Source organism: Galeopterus variegatus, unplaced genomic scaffold, assembly GCF_000696425.1.
Source record: "Galeopterus variegatus unplaced genomic scaffold, G_variegatus-3.0.2 Scaffold6603, whole genome shotgun sequence".
NCBI classification, from domain to species: domain Eukaryota; kingdom Metazoa; phylum Chordata; class Mammalia; order Dermoptera; family Cynocephalidae; genus Galeopterus; species Galeopterus variegatus.
In genome coordinates, this window is record NW_007732714.1 from 104,672 (window position 1) to 124,220 (window position 19,549).

At 40.6% G+C, this 19,549-nt stretch overlaps 1 protein-coding gene and 1 pseudogene across 2 annotated transcripts in view; both read left to right on the plus strand.

Moving 5' to 3' along the window:
• Window positions 1–19,549, plus strand: part of LOC103606474 (melanoma inhibitory activity protein 3-like) — a 59,437-nt gene that overhangs the window by 12,548 nt on the left and 27,340 nt on the right. Inside the window, exons 5-8 of the mRNA XM_008591063.1 lie at window positions 17,236–17,293; window positions 17,344–17,463; window positions 17,773–18,154; window positions 18,257–18,357. Of these exons, the coding sequence (XP_008589285.1) occupies window positions 17,236–17,293; window positions 17,344–17,463; window positions 17,773–18,154; window positions 18,257–18,357 (661 nt within the window). The remainder of the gene's footprint in view (window positions 1–17,235; window positions 17,294–17,343; window positions 17,464–17,772; window positions 18,155–18,256; window positions 18,358–19,549) is intronic.
• LOC103606470 lies at window positions 10,982–12,305 on the plus strand (annotated as a pseudogene). The gene has a single exon (XR_551893.1). The product of XR_551893.1 is annotated as a mortality factor 4-like protein 2 (transcript).

Here is a 19,549-nt window from a genome sequence, read left to right on the forward strand (position 1 = left end):
ACCGGTTCCCGCTTACTGGCTGAGCGAGGTGCGGGCACAACACCGAGGGTTGTGATTCCGTTGCCGGTCCTGGTCCGGTCCGGGTGCAAAACTGAGGGTTGCGATCCGTTGCCGGACACGAAAAAAGACAAAAAAAAAATTCTGAAAGGGCTTCACTGAATACAATTTCTTATTTGAGTTACCTGCACTCTAACCGAGCCTTGCCTGAGTTCCTGCATTCCCCCCAAAGCTCATCTTTTGTGGATGTCCTGTTCTTTCGTGCCTCTTGGCAGCAGTCACCTTCTCCAGTTAAACTAGGGCTCCTGCATCAGATTTATCAAGGGTGGAACCAGTATGAGGAGCCTCCTAACACAGCCCTTGACACATAGAAGTTATTCAGTAAATATTTGCTGAATTGATCCCAAGCCAGTATCCTGATATATACTTTCTGATTCCTGGTTCCGTGCACTATTCTTTGTACCCAGGCTTTTCAAATGGAGGTATTTGAACTGAAGATATAAGGTAGAGTAACAGCAGGACATAAAGACTCAGAAAAACATATCTCCCCAGGTTGCCAGTTATTCCTGAGAATTAGGGGAGGAAAATGTTTTTGCATTTAATCAAAGCAGATATATTTTGGATGGGAATAAAGAATTCAAATGAGTTTTCAGGGTAAAATGTGAGGCTGCAAAGAAATTTGTCTTTGCCATGGATCCCATTGGACCACGCCTTGAGTGTCTTAGGGAAAGGGATGGGTGTACTCTTTTGGCTCCTTGAGATACTTTGAGAATATTTGAAAGACAGTTCAGCCACCTGCTTCGTGTGGAATGCCCTTCTCTGTACTAGCTCTGTGAGACAAGCGTGACTGTGCATGAAAGAATTCCTGTTATTCTGTATAGAAGAGGCGTTTCACATTTTTCTCTTGATTGAAGTTCCCTTCTACACATTTATTTGTGTGGGTATATGTTAGTTTTCCAAGGGGAGTTAAATTATTGAAGCCCCTACTATAAATCTATTTATTTATGAAATACTTTGGAATACAGTCTTCTTTGTAAGTTGTATTATGTAGATTAGTCACCTTTCAAGTGGAATAAAAGAAATTGAAACTCCTATTTCCTGCCCAGCTGGGCTCCATGGGATGCCCGTGCATGGTGGGGGTGTGGGGGAGAATGCTGAGATGGGGGTGGGGTTGAGGTGCAGATTGGCTGCACAGGTGGTGTCAAGTTGTGCGAGCCTGGTGCACTCTCCTCTTCCCTCCCTGTAGAGAAGCAACCACCACGTGAAGATCTCCCACAAGAGAGTAAGGAAGACTTTAGTATTCAGGGAACTGCAGCGCTCAACCACTTGGATCAGCCCACACCTGATGACACAGGAGCCTCAGAGGTATCACAGAAGCCAGATAATGAGAACAACTTAGACCCAGGTAAAGCCTACTCATTTTTGTCCACAAAGTAGAGACACATCATAGAGAAAACCTTCTAGGAGATTTGTAGTCAAAGGTGGGAAATAGGAAGATAAGGCAGATACGTATGAGGTTGTTTTTTTGTTTGTTTGTTTGTTTTTTTTAAAAAGATCCCAGAGCTAATTGAGAGCAAAGCAGGAGTTAAAACAGGTGGTGTGGGCCGGCCCAGTGGTGCACTGGAGAGTGCACCGCTTGGGAGTGCAGCGGCGCTCCCGCCGAGGGTTCGGATCCCATGTGGAGACCGGTTCCTGCTCGCTGGCTGAGCGCGGTGCGGACGCGACACCAAGGGTTGCGATCCCGTTGCCGGTCCCCGGTACAGGCGCAACACCGAGGGTTGCGATCCCATTACTGGTCAGTAAAAAAAGACAAAAAGGAAAAAAAAAAAAAAAAAAACAGGTGGTGTGAGGAAAGTGGAGACAGACTGGTTGGGCTCCCTCACCTCGTATCTTGCTGACCATAACAGCATGTCTGTTGTAAATATGTTAACTCCACGTGTCTGCCGAAGTGTTCCTTGGCTGTCTGACTCACACCCATGTATTACTTGGCTATCTGACTCTAGTATAAAAGACAATGGCTCTGATCCATGGGGGGCTGAGCTCGCATCTGAATAAAGCATGTCATCCTTGCCAATGGCTCCCAGGATCTTTCCAGTTACCTAGCTCGCAACCTGCATATGAGGGGTCTGTGACCCAGTCTGCACAGGATGGGTTTGAAGGGTGTGTGACTCAGTCTAACAGGTGGAAATAAAAAATAGGAGAGGCCAGAGACCATAACTAACCTACAAACCAATGTTTGGCTATCACTAGCCTGTGTAGATCATTTTAATCTAAAATGTTATTCTTAAAAGGACTTATACTCTCAAATAGTAGTTTTTAACCAGACCAACAGCATCAGAAACTCTGGGCATGGGAACCAGCAGTCTGTCTCTAACAAGCCCTTCAGGAAGTTCTTTCCTGATGCTAGTTAGAGTTTGAGAACCACTGCTCTAAAACTCAAGAATTCTATGTTTTTTTCCCCACTTTACCACCTTTTCCATAAATAGGATACAATGTAGTACAGTTCTTTTTCTGATTTGCTACCTAGACATGGTAAAAACAAAAAAAAGAACAAAGTTTAAAATACAGGGAAGGGTCCAGGTATCTGTATACTATGTGCTCATAGGAAGCAGTCAGAACTTTGCAGCATGTGACAGTCCATTGTCGGCTGTCATTTGTGATTGCAGCACACAGTAAACATCCAGTGGGAGATGAGAAACTTTAAAAAAAATTTTTTTGTAAACCCAATAATGGTATCAACAGCTTTTTAATGCTTGCATAGCTCATATTTTACCAGTGAATCAGAGAACAGCTGATTGTGTTATTTTGTCTGTCCAGTACGATGGCATGATGACATCGTTACTGTTTTTTGTGTCTTTAGAGGTTCTGGTCTCTGAGCACAGGTGCAGCGTTACCCAGTGACACTGCAGGGCTTGGCAGCACTGGGCTGACACCTGCCCACCCGTGGCATACACAGAAAGTATAGGAGGTCACAGCAGGGAGAGGAATAAAGCTAATTTGCAAAGGAATGACATCACAGAGTCCCCCCCCCCATGTTCCAGAGGACATTACATTCATATATGATACTCTCTACTTCTAAACTTGTTTAACTCAAAATGTTCAGCTGCTGAAGATGTGCTATGCACATGAAGACTTGTTACTCTCTTGCTCAGAAGCTTTCAGGATTAGGCAAAATTCTGCTTCCAGAATTAACAAATTCTTTGCCCTATCTTTTAAGTCCCACCACAAAATAACATCAGTAACCTTCATAGGCAAGTCTTCCTAAATGTGTCTTCGTGCATTGCAGGCACTGAGGTGCTGACTTGATTGGAAAAACTTCACCAGAGGTTTCATAGATCCATAGTGGGTGGAACCTTCGGGTTGGGAGAGACCTTAGAGGCAACTAGTCCTACTCCTCACTAATTGATCAGCATTTTGGACTCCTAGCTGTTTGTAAGACATGCCCCAGGCTCATATAACACATACTGAAATCCACCTGCCCACCGCCTCCTCACGTGGAGATACTTTCAGTTGTAAGTATCTACCTCTTTCCCAGAGGCCCGAGCCAGTTCTCTGCCCTGTAAGCAATTCCCTTTGGTCCCTTTTGGCATTTCCCCTCTTCTCTTTTATGCAGCTGCCATTCATTCACTGAGAAGACAATTACTGCACACCTGCCGGGTGCCAGACCCTGTGCTGAGCACGGGTGCATTCTGCCTACAAGTCTGCAAGCCAGGAGGCACTGTTTTTCACTCCTTGTTTTTCTGAAGTTTTTACTAATTTGCTTCACCAGCACGAAACAAATGTTTGTTGAATGTGACTGTCTATATGGAGAAAGTTAAAATTCTTGTTTTTCTCAATTCGCATGAGTAAATACTCCTATTGTTCCCATAGTGGTTGTGTTGCCAGGGAGGTGATGGGGGACTGGTGGGGGGTAGAGTGGGTTGGAGATTGTAAAGCTACACGACCATGCCAGTTGTTGGGTTGAGGCAATAGCTACACTAATTGTATGGCTAGGCATTTCATAACCAAAGCCAAAACATTTCATTATTTTAGTTATACTAAGTTTCCATTTGTATTGTCAGGGCTAGGGCTCAGACCCTTCAAACCCATTGTATGGACTGGGTCATAGACCCCACACATGCAGATCCACTCTAGGTAATTGGGAAAGATCCCAGGAGCTGTTGGCAGATGACATGAGCTCAGTCCTCAGCAGCAGCAGCAGCAGCTTACACCCATAGCGGCAGTTGCCTCTCAGGGCATCCCAGGAGCACTGGCAGCAACAGCCTCCAGCAGCAGTAGTGGCCTCCCCCTGGCCCCCTCGGGGCATTCCGGGGGTGGGGGCCCCTGTGGATCAGAGCCACTCGTCCTTTATATTTAAGTCCATACCCAGGACACCTGGATGCACATGCGCAATTACATTATACAATAACCAAGGAATACCTGGGTACACGTGCATATTTTCATCAAATGCTCACCAAGATTCTGAACATTTGAGGGGCCCTGACCATTTTCCTATATTTTTCCAACAGCGATATGTTCATTTTATAATTAAAGGGTATGAAGGCTCTAATGGGGATTCTGAAGTTTTTTCCTCTTTGTAATTGTCTTCAGGAGAAACACTAATTCAAGGCACAGTGACTAATACTTACTGCATACTCAGTAAATATTTAAACTGAAGAGAATTCTTATTCTAAAGTGTAAAATAAAATACTTGTTTTTCCCCTCAATTTTAGGGCTAACAATAGAAGGCACTCCTGTCACTGCTGTTGATGCAAGAAAGCAACTAGAGACAAATGCTGAAGAGCCAGCAAGTGTTACACCTTTGGAAACCACAATTCTTTCATTAATTTCATTCATTTTTTATTTAACTAAGAGGGTAAGTTTGACACAGTTTCTTATAGAAACAGTAGAATGTTGATTATTACAGTTTTTAAGTTGATTTTGAGCATGAGCTGAAGACCTTAAAATGTCTTTATGAAAATGCTACTGATCCTTTGATGATACCCCTTGAAATGAGCCATAGGTGTATGGCTTTGATAGGTTCCTAGTTCAGCACAAGAGGAGGATTTGCTGCTTGCCAGGGCTGGGCACACGTGTAAGAAATGGTTTTTCCCCTCAGGGACCTTTCGGTCTAGCTGGGAGATAAAGACAATCACTTGAAACATAATATGATACAGGCAGAAAGAAGTATTTACCTGAAGGTAGAACAGTATATTGAATAAATTGGTTCATTGTGGTGGGATGATGCTGAGACAGGCTTGAAGCAGAGTCAAATGGGAGTTTGACATGTAGTTAGTTGTTGTTGAATAGAAGGGCGGGGGAGGGAGATGGGGGCAGCATTCAGCCAGACAGGAAATTACATGTTCAGAGAAATGGAGGCCTGAAGACGAGGTTACTTGGGGAAGCCAGGGGAACATGGGTGGTTGGTGGTGGTAGCGTGTGGAACCAGAAGGGGATGGTCTGTGAAGGGAGGCAGGGTGACTCGTGTGTGCAGTGAAGAGTGGCATTAGGCCACTCATTTTAAGTGGGAAAGGGATTGGTCAGATGTGTTTCTTAGAAAGAGTCATTTATGGCAGAATGTTTTTTCAGATTGATCTTTCTGAAGAGAGTCATGACCCAAATGAGGCATTTAATCTGTTTAGAAGTTTATCTAAGCTTTTTAGGATTTAGCTCCCTCTTGTGGTATTTGTGGAAATTGGACCTTTTTCTTAGAAAATTATGGAAATGTACAAGCTTTCAGAAGTTGAAGGCTAAGTTGCCTTTAGGGCTGTGGAGAAAGTGTCCTTTTCAACAAATGTACAGTATTTTCCTCTAGGTTCTATTATTGCAAGATTTGTGTAGGGAAGAGGGTTTTTGTTTTTTTTGGTTGTTGTTATCATTCTATAAAATGCATGGGTTTTGAACCAGGATGATCTGGTTTCCAATCCCAAAGCCATCATTTAGAAGTTTGGCCAGATCACGAAACTTTGAACCTCAGCTTCCTCATCTGAAAAATGTAGATAATACCTACTGCAGTTGTTGTGCAAACTCAATGATTTGACAATGTTAAGTGTGGTGCAGTGCCTGGAATTTCACAGGATCCCATTCTCCACCTGATTCCCACTTGGAGGGCTAGAGGGCAGTGTAAAAACATTGAATACCTGGGGAATTCAGGAGAAAGACCACCAAGATGGGAAAGATGGAGAAAAATCAAACCATTTTTCAATTTTCTCCATGGTTGTGGTGGTAGCAGCCGCCTGGATGAAGGTGTGTGCGATCCATGCAGTTAGCATGATGAAATCTTCAGTGATAGAGGCAGTCTCACAACTCAGAATTTAATTATCTGACTGAATCGTCATCACTTGAAAAAGTTAACCACCTCCAGATGTGGGGAAGATTCCTTTTTATCGTATGTCTAGATATGAACAGCACCCTCTTGTAGGCCTGGTGGACACGATGTGGTTTAGGACACATCTGTGATTGGGGGTGACAAGGGAAGACACAGCCATAAATGGTAAGATAGGAGAGCCGGCTCAGTGTTACAGATGCTGATGTGAAAAGAATTGTCAAAAAAGGATTTTGGTGTCCCAATATGTACGAGACATTGCGCTAGTAATAAAAGATTCCAAGAGGTATAAAGCATAATTCTGATTTTTGAAAGGCTTAAGAAAAGGTCTTATCAAGTATCTGTGAAAACTGGGAAATGTGAAGAATATGGGAAATAGTATATGTTAAATGTCAAATAGATCATGTAGATAATTACTCGACAGGGCTTAGGAGTAATGGAGTGCTGACATGATTGGGAAAACTGCACCAGAGGTCAGATTCATTGATCAAAATTTAGTGAAACCTTATGTAAGGGGTCTCAGAAGGCTACTAGTCCAACTTCTCACTAGTTGCAGGTATTTCTTCTACTCCAGCCCTGACAAGTGATTTTTAGTTCTGTGCATCAGCAGTTCCTGGTAGAGCCACGTACATTCCAAGGCTACGCACTCTTCTGCTGGCTAGTTCATTCTTATATTGACTCCAGATTTTCTTCCACGTGATTTCCTCTTTAGAATCTAATTCCCTTTTTACGTAGTGAGCCTTTAAACATTTGAAGTTGTGTCTTAATTTTTTTAGCATCTTATCCTGAGACATTTCAAACATGCTAAAGTAGAGAAGCCATGGGCCCATCACCCAACTTAACAATAATTCCTTAATATCACCCAATATTTGGCATATTCAAAATCCCTTTTCCTCCTTTTCTTCCCGCCTCCATTTTTTTTAACTTTGGTAAAATATGCGTAACATAAAATTTACTCTCTTAACCATTTTGAAGTGTGCAGTTAAGTGGTATTAAATATATTCATAATATTGGTAACCATCATGCTCTCCTTTTAAAAATTGTTCTTGTTCAAATTAGGATCCTTCTGAGGTCCTGATGTTGTAATAGATTGATATGTATCTTAACTCAACTTTAATCAGATATAAATCACATATAATTAAAATGTACCTATTGATATAATAATTACCCTACACAGGTATTGCTTAAAATTCAGCCCAGAACTGAAGGAGACCTCCTTGCAGATATCTGAAACTCTTTTCCTTTGTAGTCCCATCTTTCTGGTGCCTTTCCCTGTGTATTTCAGGCACCTTAGTCTCCCCAAACTCTGATTGCCGCCTCCACAGTGGGATTGATGTATTCTTCCTGCGTTTCCCCTCCCTGCACTGAGGTCTAGAAAGTGCCTCCAGGGAGAAAGCTGGGTGGTCCACAGGGCTTGCCTATTTGTTTCCCTTATCTCAGGGATCACAGGTATGTGCTGCCTGTTCTCTATCTGAAAAACAGTTGTTTTCATATATTTTGTCAAGTTTTCTAGTCACTTTCAGTGGGAGGATTGAAAGTAGTCAGATTCAAATTCAACTTTGTTTGACAAGAATCAAGAAACATTTAACATCTGGGTGTTGCTCTTTTATTTTATATTTTTTTCTGATGTCAGTCGTCATTGGTGACGTTGACTAGACCTGTCCATATACGACAGGCTGCAAAATGGTGATGGTCTCATTGTATTGTTCCTTCTTCATTTAAAGTCTGGGATACTTCTACAAAGAGAAACTATGATCAACTATTCTTTACACTGAGGTTTGGTTTGTATAGTTAAGGCAGGGTAACTTTTTTTTTTTTTTTCTTAATTTAAACTGTTTTCAAAACAATGAGTTGTCTTCCTAGCATTATCCAGTGACACCGAAAGGGTGGTTTTTGTTTGTTTTTTCTTATGTTTATAATGATGTTATGGATTTAAAAATATTTGTTGTGTTTCAGTCCAATCAAGGATTTTGACTATTCTTAGTGATGCTCAATTTCTCTCATCTTTGGCTACTGGGAGCCTCCTCAGCTTGGCTCTTGGGCCCTTTTTTGTCACCATCTACTGGTCATTTTGATCTTCCTTGCCTCCTAGTATGACGAGGTGATCACAGCTCATTTTGTACATTTCCTACCAAGATCTTGAAGGAACTGTTTCTCTAAAGAGCCCTTGTTCCTTTTAACAGGAAATGGTATTTAGAGACTACATTCTGGTGCTGAGATTGCTTATTGCTTTTGAGTTGGCCATCATTTCTAGGCCTTTTCAGAGGACAAAGCTAGGAAATAATGTGGGGCGTTTTATGTGAATATTCATCATAATGTCATATGGTTACTTCCAATCAAAATTCAGGATGCTAGAGAGATTTGTATTTCATCTAACGTTTGTGTTTTTTTATCTGATGATAGAAATCCCAGTTTTCAATGACATCAACATATAATTATTTACCTTATTTTACAATAGTCATATGAGTATTAAAAACACACATATCAACACTACCACAAACAGTATGTTATTGAAAATATTTTAAGACTGTGTAGCAGTTCCTTTGTCTTTAAGATATATCCCATTAGGGTGAGTTTGAAAAATAATCTTTTATGTGGTCTTGCTACCAACTTGATACACAGGTGGTTTCATTTTTCTTTCAAGTTTTAGAGCCTGCTTTTAAAGTTTTTTTTTTTGTTTGTTTGATTTGTTTAATAATTATCTAACATATTTGCAGGATCCAAAGTCAATTTGTAAAACAAGGTGTATTCGGAGAACTCTAGCTTTTGTCCCAGTTCCATTCACTCTGTTGTTACCCTTCTCTATAGGTAACTTTTAAAATCAATTTAAAAATAAGTAAATGATTTCCATATCCAGCCATGATAGCTTTATGACTACTGGCTTTGCCCTCCCAAATGAAACAACTAAAAAGAAAAAACCAGGCAAAATAAATAAAATAACAATTTTAAGTCACTGGACATCTGGCAACAAAGGACAGTAATTTCTGAACGATAAGGAAAAACTGCTGTGAGTACAGTTGTCCCAGCTTACAGTGTTAGAAAAGTTCCCAGGCTGTGGCACAGAAAGGAAGAGCCAAGTGGAGCCAGTGGACACCCTGAGCTGAGGTGGTGCTGAGAGTCCACGGACACCAGGGCAGCTGGAATTCACAGGGTGGAGAACCAGGAGGAGAGAGCTACATGCCGAGCAAACTCTGGAGATCTATCAAGGGTCCCCTTTTAGCATTCAGCACAGTACTGATCAGCTGAAGAGTATGACAAAACTACTGGAGGTCAGAGCCGTGTGACACTTTTAAGCAACCTAATGTAACTGGAGAGTAGAGACAGTACCTATAAAGCTATCGTGGCTGGATATGGAATCCAACCTACATGTAACTGGGATCCGTGTAGAAGAGGAGACAAGAGGTATTCAGAAAAATATTTGAAGGAACAATGGCTGAAAGATTTCCAAAATTTATGAGAACTAGAAACCCATAGGTCTAAGAAGCTCAATGAAACCCAAGCACGAGAAGCATGAAGAAAACTACACCAAGGTTTATCATAATCAGATTGCTCAAAACAAGTGATAAAGAGCAATCTGAAAAACAGCCAAAGAAGAAAGACATTTTACATAGAGAGGAACTAAGATAAGGATTACTTTGGATTTCTCGTCATTAACAAGGCATGAGAGAATACAGTGGAGTAATATCTTTAGCATATTTGAAGAACGATATTATTGACCTAAAGTATCATACCCAGCGAAATATCTTTCAAAATCAAAGTTGAGAAAAAGACTTTTCCAACATCTAAGAGCTGAAAGCATTCTGTAGCACACTTGCCATAAGAAATGTTAAAGGACATATGGGGCAGTCACCAAGAAAAAAGACATGTTAAAGGAAGTTCTTTAGGCATAAAGAAAATAACAACAGATGGAAGTTATGGAGCTACACAAAGGAGTGAAGAATGCTGGAAATGATGACCACGTGGATAAATACATAAAACCGTTTTCATATTATTTAAATATCAGTGTATTATGAGATTTAGAAAATATGCAAAAGCAAAACATATGCCCATAGTATAAAGGTCAGAAGTGGGGAAAATAGTAGTAACTATCATCAAGTGTTTATTATAGACATGAAGTAGTGCAGTGTCATGTGAAGGTGGACTATGATTAAGTTAAAGATGTATATACTATAAACCCTAAAACAACCACAAAATAACAAAACAAGAAGTTATAGCTAATAAGACCACAAAGGAAATAAATTAGAGTCTTTAAAAAGACTCAAGTGATCCAAAGGAAGGCAGAATCAGAGGGAAAAGGGAACAGAGAACAGATGGGATAAATGGAAGAAAAGGTGATGCTGAGTTTAAACTTAACCATATCAATAATCACAGTGAGTGGAAATTGTCTAAATACCCCAATTAAAAGGCAGAGATTGTCAGGTTGGGTAAAGAAGCATGACCCAACTACATGTCTACCAGGATCACCCTTTAAATAAAAAAACATATCCCACACTCATACTAGTCCATTGAAAGCTGGAGTGGCTATATTAAACCAGACAAAGGAGATTCTAGAGCAAAGTATATTACCAGGGATAAAGAAAGTTATTTCTTTAAGGAGTCAGTGAATTAAGAGAATATAATAATTCTAAATGTTTGTGCTCCTAATAATAGACCTTCAAAATACATGAAGCAGGCTATGGCAGTTGTAGGAACAGCAGAGATCACACATCAGCTGCTGGGAAGAACTGGATTTCAGGTCACCGTCAGAAAAGCTAAGTTTGCTGTACAGTAAGGATCAGATTGGATCTTGATTGCAGAACCATCCCTGATTACAGAATCTTGGATGATTTCACAAAAGTTCATCTTCTTTGCAGAACCTGCTTTCCTTTCTAGGTTGTGTCTCCTACTTCATCCTTCGAGACCATCCCAGAAGATCTATAAGAGTCCATCTGGGAAATCACTAGGCGTTCTTGGAAGGTAAAGAAGTAGGATTGTTGGCTGGAATAAAAACAGGGTTGAATGAGTTCCAGAAAGCAGGGTTCTCTAACTCATGGACAGCAATTTGTGGAAGAAAACAACTTCAAAAAAACCAACTAGAAGCAACACTCAGAGAAGTAAGATGAGAGGGGCCTGTTCAGGAAAGAAGACAGCTGGTCCACTGCAGAAGAATCTTGAACCAGATCTCTCAGGATGATGGTGGGGGGTCGCTCAGCAGAGAACCTCCCTTCAGGATCCATGAGGAAGACAAGAAAAAACAAACAGAAGACTCCTGGAAATGGAGATGGTGGCAGTGTCAGCGAAGCACTTCAGCCCCCTGGGAAGAAAAGGGCCCATGTGGACCATACTGTTGAAAGTGAAGTGGTGTTTAAGAACAGGATGGAAGTTAAAGTGAAGATTCTTGAAGAATTAAAACCATGGCTTGTTGAGGACTGGGACTTAGTTACCAGGCAAGAGCAGCTCTTTCAACTCCTAAGAAAAACATATGCCATTCTGGAAGAGTATGTGAATTGCAAGAAATCACAGGGAAACATCGATAGTAAGGAATATGCAGTTAATGAAATTGTGGCAGGAATAAAAGAATATTTCAACGTGATGTTGGGCACTCAGCTGCTTGACAAATTTGAGAGGCTCCAGTACACTGCAATCCTCTCAGCTCACCCTGCTGCACCAACGCCGTAGGTTTACAGAGCGCCACACCTACTGAGATTATTTGTAGGAATCGGAGCAATGTTGGCATATACACCCCTTGATGAGAAGAGCCTTGTGTTATTGTTGGGCTCTTTGCATGATTTGCAAAAATATCTGACAAAGAATTCCACAAGCATTGCAAGCTTTTTTTCTCATTTCAAAGTTGCTGCCAGTGTATGCAGTAATTCGACAAAGAATAAACATTCTGTAAAACATTTTGTTGCCTAGCCTAGTTGACCACATTGCTCGGATGCTGGTGGTTCTATCCCTTTGGCACTACACAATTTTATATATGTGTTAATGCTACTGATTTAATGCCCTGATTAATCATGTTAATTAATGCACGATTAATCCCATTTAATACCCTGATTCCTAGTGCCAAATGATTCAACTTAATGTATATACTTGAAAACCCATGCATTTGTGCTGTTTTTTTTTAAACGGTGCTTGAAGTAAAACAGCCCATCCTGTCTACAAGTCCATCTATGTTGTTTCTTAGGCATACTATCTTTGTTTAAGTTGTTGAAGGATGGTGGTTTGTTTAATGGTTTTCGTATTTGATTCTAATGCACATTCTAACATGATAGAGGCAATGCATTATTGTGTAACCACAGTTTTGTGGAAAAGTTGATATTTTAGGAATTGTATTTCAGATCTTAAATAAAATTTGCTTCTAAATTTCAAAGCAAAAAACCAAAATACATGAAGTAAAAATTGACAGAACTACCAGGAAAAAATAAATTTACAATTATTATTAGAGATTTCAATACTCACCTCTCAATAATTAACAGAACAAATAAATAGAAAATCAGTAAGGATCTAGAAGGTGTGAACATCATCAACCATCTTAATATTATTGACATTTATAGAACAGTGGAATGCATATTCTTTTTAGTGTACATGGGGCTTTTACCAAAATAAACCCTATTCTGGCTATAAGACAGGTCTCGATAAATGTGAAAGGATTCAAAGCATACTAAGTATGTTCTGTGACCATAACAAAATTAAATTAGAAATCAATAATGGAAAAACCTGGAAAATCCTCAAATATTTGGAAACTAAATGATACACTTTAAATAACTTATGAGTTAAAGTCAATGGGGAAATTAGTATTTTGAGCTGAATGAGAGTGAAAACACAACATGTCAAATTTGTACAATGCCACTAAAGCACTGCTTGGAAATTTATAGCACTACCTATATTAGGAAGAAAGAAAGTCTCAAATCAGTGACCTCAGTTTTCACCACAGGAGACTAGAAAAAGAAGCATAAGCTGATTCCCAAGTAAGGAGAAGAAAAGAAATAATACAGATAAGAGCATAAGTCAGTGGAATAGAAAACAAAAGGAAAATAGAGAAAATCAACGAAACCAAAAGCTGGTTCTTAGAGATTAATAAAATTGATCAACTTCTAGCCAAAGTGATCAGGAAAAAGGGAGGCAACACAGACTACCAATATCAGCAATCACTGAGGAGCATCACCCTAGGCTCTACCGATATTCAATGATAACAAGGGAACGCTACGAACAACTTAGGCCAATTAATTTGACAATTTAGATGAAAGAATTCCATCTAACATACAAACTGCAAAAGCTCACTCAAGAAGAAATAGGCGACCTCAGTAACCTTGTAAGTATAAAACAAATTGAATTCATACTTAAAAACTTTTCCACAAAGAAAGCTCCATACACATATGGCTTCACTGGTAAATTCTATTAAACCTATAAGGAAGAAATAATACTAATTCTACACAAACCCTTCTAGAAGATTGAGGAACAGAAAATACTTTCTGTCTCATGTGAAACTAGTGTTATGATATGAAAACAAGACAAACAAGAAAAAAACCACAGACCAGTATCTCTCATGAACATAGGAACAAAAAGTCTAAACAAAATTTTAGCAGATCAAATTTAACAATATATAAAAAGGAAAGTACATTATGACCAAATAGGGTTTATCCCAAGAATGCAAGTTTCATCTAACATTTGAAAAGTTACAGTTAGATAGGAGGAATAAGTTCTACTGTTCCATTACACAGTAGGGTGACTCTAGTTAACAGTAATATATTATGTATTTCAAAATAGCTAGAATTTGAATGCTCTCACCTCAAAGAAATGATAAATGTCTGAGATGCTAATTACCATAATTTGAATATTACATATTTTATACATGTATTAAAACATCACTGTGCTCCATAAATATGTACAAATGTGTGCAAGTTAAAAATTAATTAATTAATTAACCTGGCTAGCAAGTTAGCTCAGTTGGTTAGAGCATGTTGTTATAACACTGAGGTCAAGGGTTCAGAGCCCTGTACCAAGCAGCTGCAAGAAAAAAAAGAAAAAAGAAAATCAATGTAATTCACCATGCTGACAATCTTAAAAAAGACAATCCATATGTACAGCTCAATAGACACAGAAAAAGAATTTGAAAAAAATAATCTAACATGGATTACTGCTGGAAAAAGAAAGTCAACAAAGTAGGAATAGAAGAGAACTTAAATAGGCTCTATGAAAATCTTACAGCTAATATCATATTTAATGGTGAATGATTGAATGCTTTTCCCCACAATCAGAAAGCAAAACATGGATGTCTACTCTCATCACATCTATTAGACGTCATGCTAAGGTTCAGTAAGGCAAGAGCCAGTACATTAAGGTAAGAAAAAGAAATAAAATGCATCCAGATTGGGAAGGAGGAAGTAAACTTGTTTATTTGCAGAAAACATGAACATCTATGCATAAAATCTGGTGGGACCTACAAAAAAGCTACTAGAGCTAATAAAGGAGTTTAGTAAAGTTGCCAGAAAAAGATTTACATCTAAAGCAATTTTATTTCTATATACCAGCAATAAATAATTGGGAATTGAAATTTTAAGAAATTTCCAAGTACAACAGTATAAAAAGAATGCAGTACTTAAAGATAAATATGTCAAAAAATGTGTAAGACATATACGTTGAAAAATATAAAATATTGCTGAAACTAAGGAAGACCTAAATTTATGGAGAGATATACCTTGTTTATAATTCAGAAGACTAAATCTATTGTTAAGCTGTCAGTTATAAACAGTTTGATCACTAGAATCAACATAATCCCATTCAAAATCCCAGCAGGACTTTTTTTTTTTTTTTTTTTTTTTTTTAAATAGAAAATGTGAAGCTGATTCTACAGTTCTTATGGAAAATGGAAAGGACCTAGAGTAGCCCAAACAGTACATAATTTCAAGACAAAAGGCCAGAAAAACAACCCAGTAAAATAAACACTTTACCAAAGAAGATGTGTAGGTAGCAAAGAAGCACATTTTAAAATGCTCAAGATCATTAATCGTCCAATTTAAACCACACTGTGTTACCACTACACACTTATTAGAATAGCTAAAATTTGAAAGAATGATTATACCAAGTGCCAGGTTTTGTTTTGTTTTTTAATATTCTGGAAACTATATTTTATATATAACAGTATATAAAATTATTTTGTTTCTTTTTTATAGCTGCACAGTATTCTTTGGTTTATTCAATGTCTCTTTTATTGATGGACATTTTATTTCCAGTCTTGTTACTATAAATAATACTGGAGTAGCATAGTTTTGTGCATATATATTTTCAACATTCATTGTTCCCCAGTATCTCTGAGATAGAGCTTTAGAAGTGGTATTGTTGAGTCAATGGGTAAATACACACGTAATTTTGGGAGATGTTGCAAAATTCTCATTCATAGGGGTTGTATCATTTTGCATAGTGATCAGCAATGCATGAGAGTGGCTGTTTCCACCACATTCTCTCACCAGCAGAGTACAGGGTACTTCAAAAAGCTTATGGAAAGATTTGTATTATCTTTTAATTCTGTTTTTCCACAGACTTTTTGAAGTATCCTCATATGTTGTCAGATATTTGGATATTGCCAGGGTAAGTGAGAAATGGTGACTCAGTGTAGGCTTTATTTGTATTTCTTTTATTATGAACAGGGCAGAGTGTTTCCATATGTCTACAAGCTACTTATATTTCTTTTCCCAGATCCATTCATTCTTTCAGCCCATTTTTCCATAGGTTTGCTGGCCACTTCCTTCTCTATTTGTGAAGCTTTTTATGTTTTAGAAGTATTAATCCCTTTTAATATGTTACAAATATATTTCCTCAGGTTGTCACCGTCAAATTTTGCTTATTTTGCAATTTTAGTGAGGTGGGGAACTGGGCAAGTTTTTTTATAATGAAGTAATCAAATTTATAAATCTCTTCCCTTGTTGCTCCTAGATTTTGAGACATAATTAGGATTTGCCCACTCATGAGACATAGAAATTTTTTTCTAGTACAATACTTTTTCATTTTCTTTTTTTCCATTCAGGTTTCTGATCCATTTGGAATTTATCCTTGTGAACAATGAGAAAAAGATCGATTTTATCATTTTCCATATGGTTAACTACCTATGCCAATACCACATATTAAAAAGTCTGTTTTTTGGGCTGGCCCTGTGGCTCACTCGGGAGAGTGCGGCGCTGGTAGGGCCTAGGCCGCTTGTTCGGATCCTATACAGGGATGGCCGGTGCGCTCACTGGCTGAACGTGGTGTGGACAACACCATGCAGAGGGTTGCTATCCCCTTACCAGTCAAAAAAAAAGTCTGTTTTTCTTCAGCTGACTTTTATCGTATCCCAGATGTCCACTGCAGTGGGGTCTGTTTCTGGATTTCTGTCCTATCCCGTGGTTAGTCTGTGTCCTTGGTACCCTACAGAGTAATGACTGGGCCTGCTCTGCCCTCTCACTGCGCCCTTCATTGCTCTTCTCCTTAGGCTTTCCCTGCTTCATGCTTGATTGTTCTTCTGAATTGACTTTATATTCAATTCGAAGACATCTCTTTAAAGATCTACAAATACTTTTTTTTTCTTTCTGCAGTGTAAATGTCCCCAGTTTCCTCAACTATTGGAAAGTGATTCCCAGACCATTCATTCTCCTTGTCCTTTCCATGCATCAAGTAACCTTAAAATGTGGGACCCAGAACTGGACCCACTGGCATAGGGGTGAAGATGGCATGACTGTGGCAGGATAGGCTTTTTAAAGGGGTGTCACCAGAATGGGAGGCTGCGTGAGCAGCTGGAGCTTGGGCAGGGAGGAGTAAGCAGAGGATGGAGGGCGCAGGGCCCCTCCTTTCCGTTCCGGATGGGAGGGCGGCTGGGGTCTCAGCACTTTGTGACATAGGGGCCAGCTCAGGGCAGCTGGAGAGGCCTGCCTTCCTCCTGTTCCCCGGCCCGGCCCCCGCCCTTCTTCCTCTCCCAGTAGCCCACTGGCCGCCTCACTCCGGCCCCTTGCTTCGCCCATTCTCTCAGCTCCTAAGGTGGGCGAGCCCCGTTCATCACCTCCCCCTGCTTGGATGCTTCCACTCAGCCGCCCGCGCTCAGCTGCCCGCGCTCATCCCTGCGCCGCTTGGCGGTTGGTTCCTTCCACATGGGCCTCGCCCTCGCAGCGCCTACTGACGTGTTCACGGTGCTCACTATCGTCACCGTGGTTAGTGTTCTCAGTGTTCAGTAGCCAAAGAGCCCGCCACGGGGCAGATGGAGTTCAGTCTACTCCGTGCGCCGGGCGGTCTCCTTTAGAGGAGACGGTGAAGGAGAGGAGTCCCGTGCTGTGAGCCGGATGTTGTCCATGAGAGCAGACGGTGAAGGAGACGAGTCCTGTGCCTTGAGCCGCACAGTCTCTGTGAGAGCAGACAGTGAAGGGAGATGAGTCATTTGCCGTGATCTGGATGGTCTCTGTGAGGGGACGGTGAAGGAGAAGAGTCCTGTGCCTTGAGCCGGATGGTCTCCGTGAGAGCAGACGGTGAAGGGAGACGAGTCATTTGCCGTGATCCAGATGGTCTCCGTGAGAGGAGATGGTGAAGGAGACGAGTCCTGTGCCTTGAGCCGGATGGTCTCTGTAAGAGGAGGCAGTGAAGGAGATGAGTCCTTTGCCGTGATCCAGATGCTCTCCATTACAGGAGACAGTGAAGGAGACGAGTCCTGTGCCATGATCCAGATGCTCTCTGTGAGAGAAGACGGTGAAGGAGACGAGTCCTGTGCCGTGATCCAGATGCTCTCCATTATAGGAGACAGTGAAGGAGACGAGTTCTGTGCCGTGAGCCGGACGGTCTCCATGAGAGGAGATGATGAAGGAGACGAGTCCATTGCCACGAGGCGGATGGTCTCCATTAGAGGAGATGGTGAAGGAGACGAGTCCTGTGCCTTGTGCTGGACGGTCTCCATTAGAGGAGATGGTTGAGGAGACGAGTCCTGTGCCTTGAGCCAGACGGTCCCCATGAAAGGAGACGATGAAGGAGACGAGTCCTGTGCCGTGAGTGGGGCGGTCTCCGTGAAAGGAGGCAGTGAAAGAGATGAGTCCTTTGCTGTGATCCAGATGTTCTCTGTGAGAGAAGATGGTGAAGGAGACGAGTCCTGTGCCATTCTGCAGGGAAGTGTCTCACCCGCTACCTGTCCATATGCAATGGAAGCAGTCCCTGCCATTGTCCCTCCTGTTGCCACGTTGGACAGGGCGCTTTGGGGACCCCTGTCGGTGCTATACACAGCCCTCACAGCCAAGCTGCTGGAGGGACGATCCCGTTCCCACGGAGGGACCCCAATTCTGCTGGGCTGGTGGACGAGTACTGAGTGGAGTCGGTGCACTGACTGTCCTGGCCAAGGAAATGGAGCATGTCAGGCCCGAGGCAGGCAGGACATTGCAGTGCTGTTTAGGGAGGCTAGTGGGAGTGTATTTGAAGTTTCATCACTTGCTCATTTCTTACTGAACAGTTAGAAGTGACAGGCACTGTGTTATATTTAAAGCTACTATCCAAACACTGAGAGCCAGTGAGTCTTTTCCCAGTAACCCCTGGCACTGTTGAGGGATGGGGTCAGTATGGTAGTTAACTTGTGTGCTTGTAGAGGGCAGCAAAAACAGTGTGGAGCAGGCAAGTGTTTAATGGTCTGTCTCCCAGGAAACATTTAAAATTAAGGCGCTGAGTTTTATAGAAGACAGTTGAAATTCAGCATTTCTCTAGACCAGTTATCAGGAGCTATCTGACTTAGCATTTGTCCTTTTTTATGTAAGAGTAGAATAAAATTAAAGTTTAAATTTTGAGAGGAATAACACATCCATTACCATCATATTTGTTTTATTTGCAGCCATGAAAGTTGATTACTTTTACTATATTTAAATTTTTGGTCTTACGTGGGTTTTTGTTTTCTTTTTAAGTAATAAAAACCACTTAACCAAGAGAAAAGTATGATCCAGGGGACTCTAGCCATGTGTTGGACAAAATGATGTGGCAGGGTCTCTGGTAACTGGAAATATATGCTCAATTTAAAGACACTTAGACTGGTAATACTTAAAAACTACTAGTCAAACAAGAAATGAGACTGCCAACATCCTGTCTTTCTTGAAGCAGTAAGAGCTATTGAAGGTTTTTGAGGGGGTAATTATCTGGTGGAGTTTCACATAGAATTTCTATGGCTGACTCTTTGTGAGTGCATTATTGCAGATTTCTTTAAAGCTTCCCATTTATTTCTAATATGTCTATTTCAGTTTGTTGCTACATTGCCTGATGATGTTCAGCCTGGGC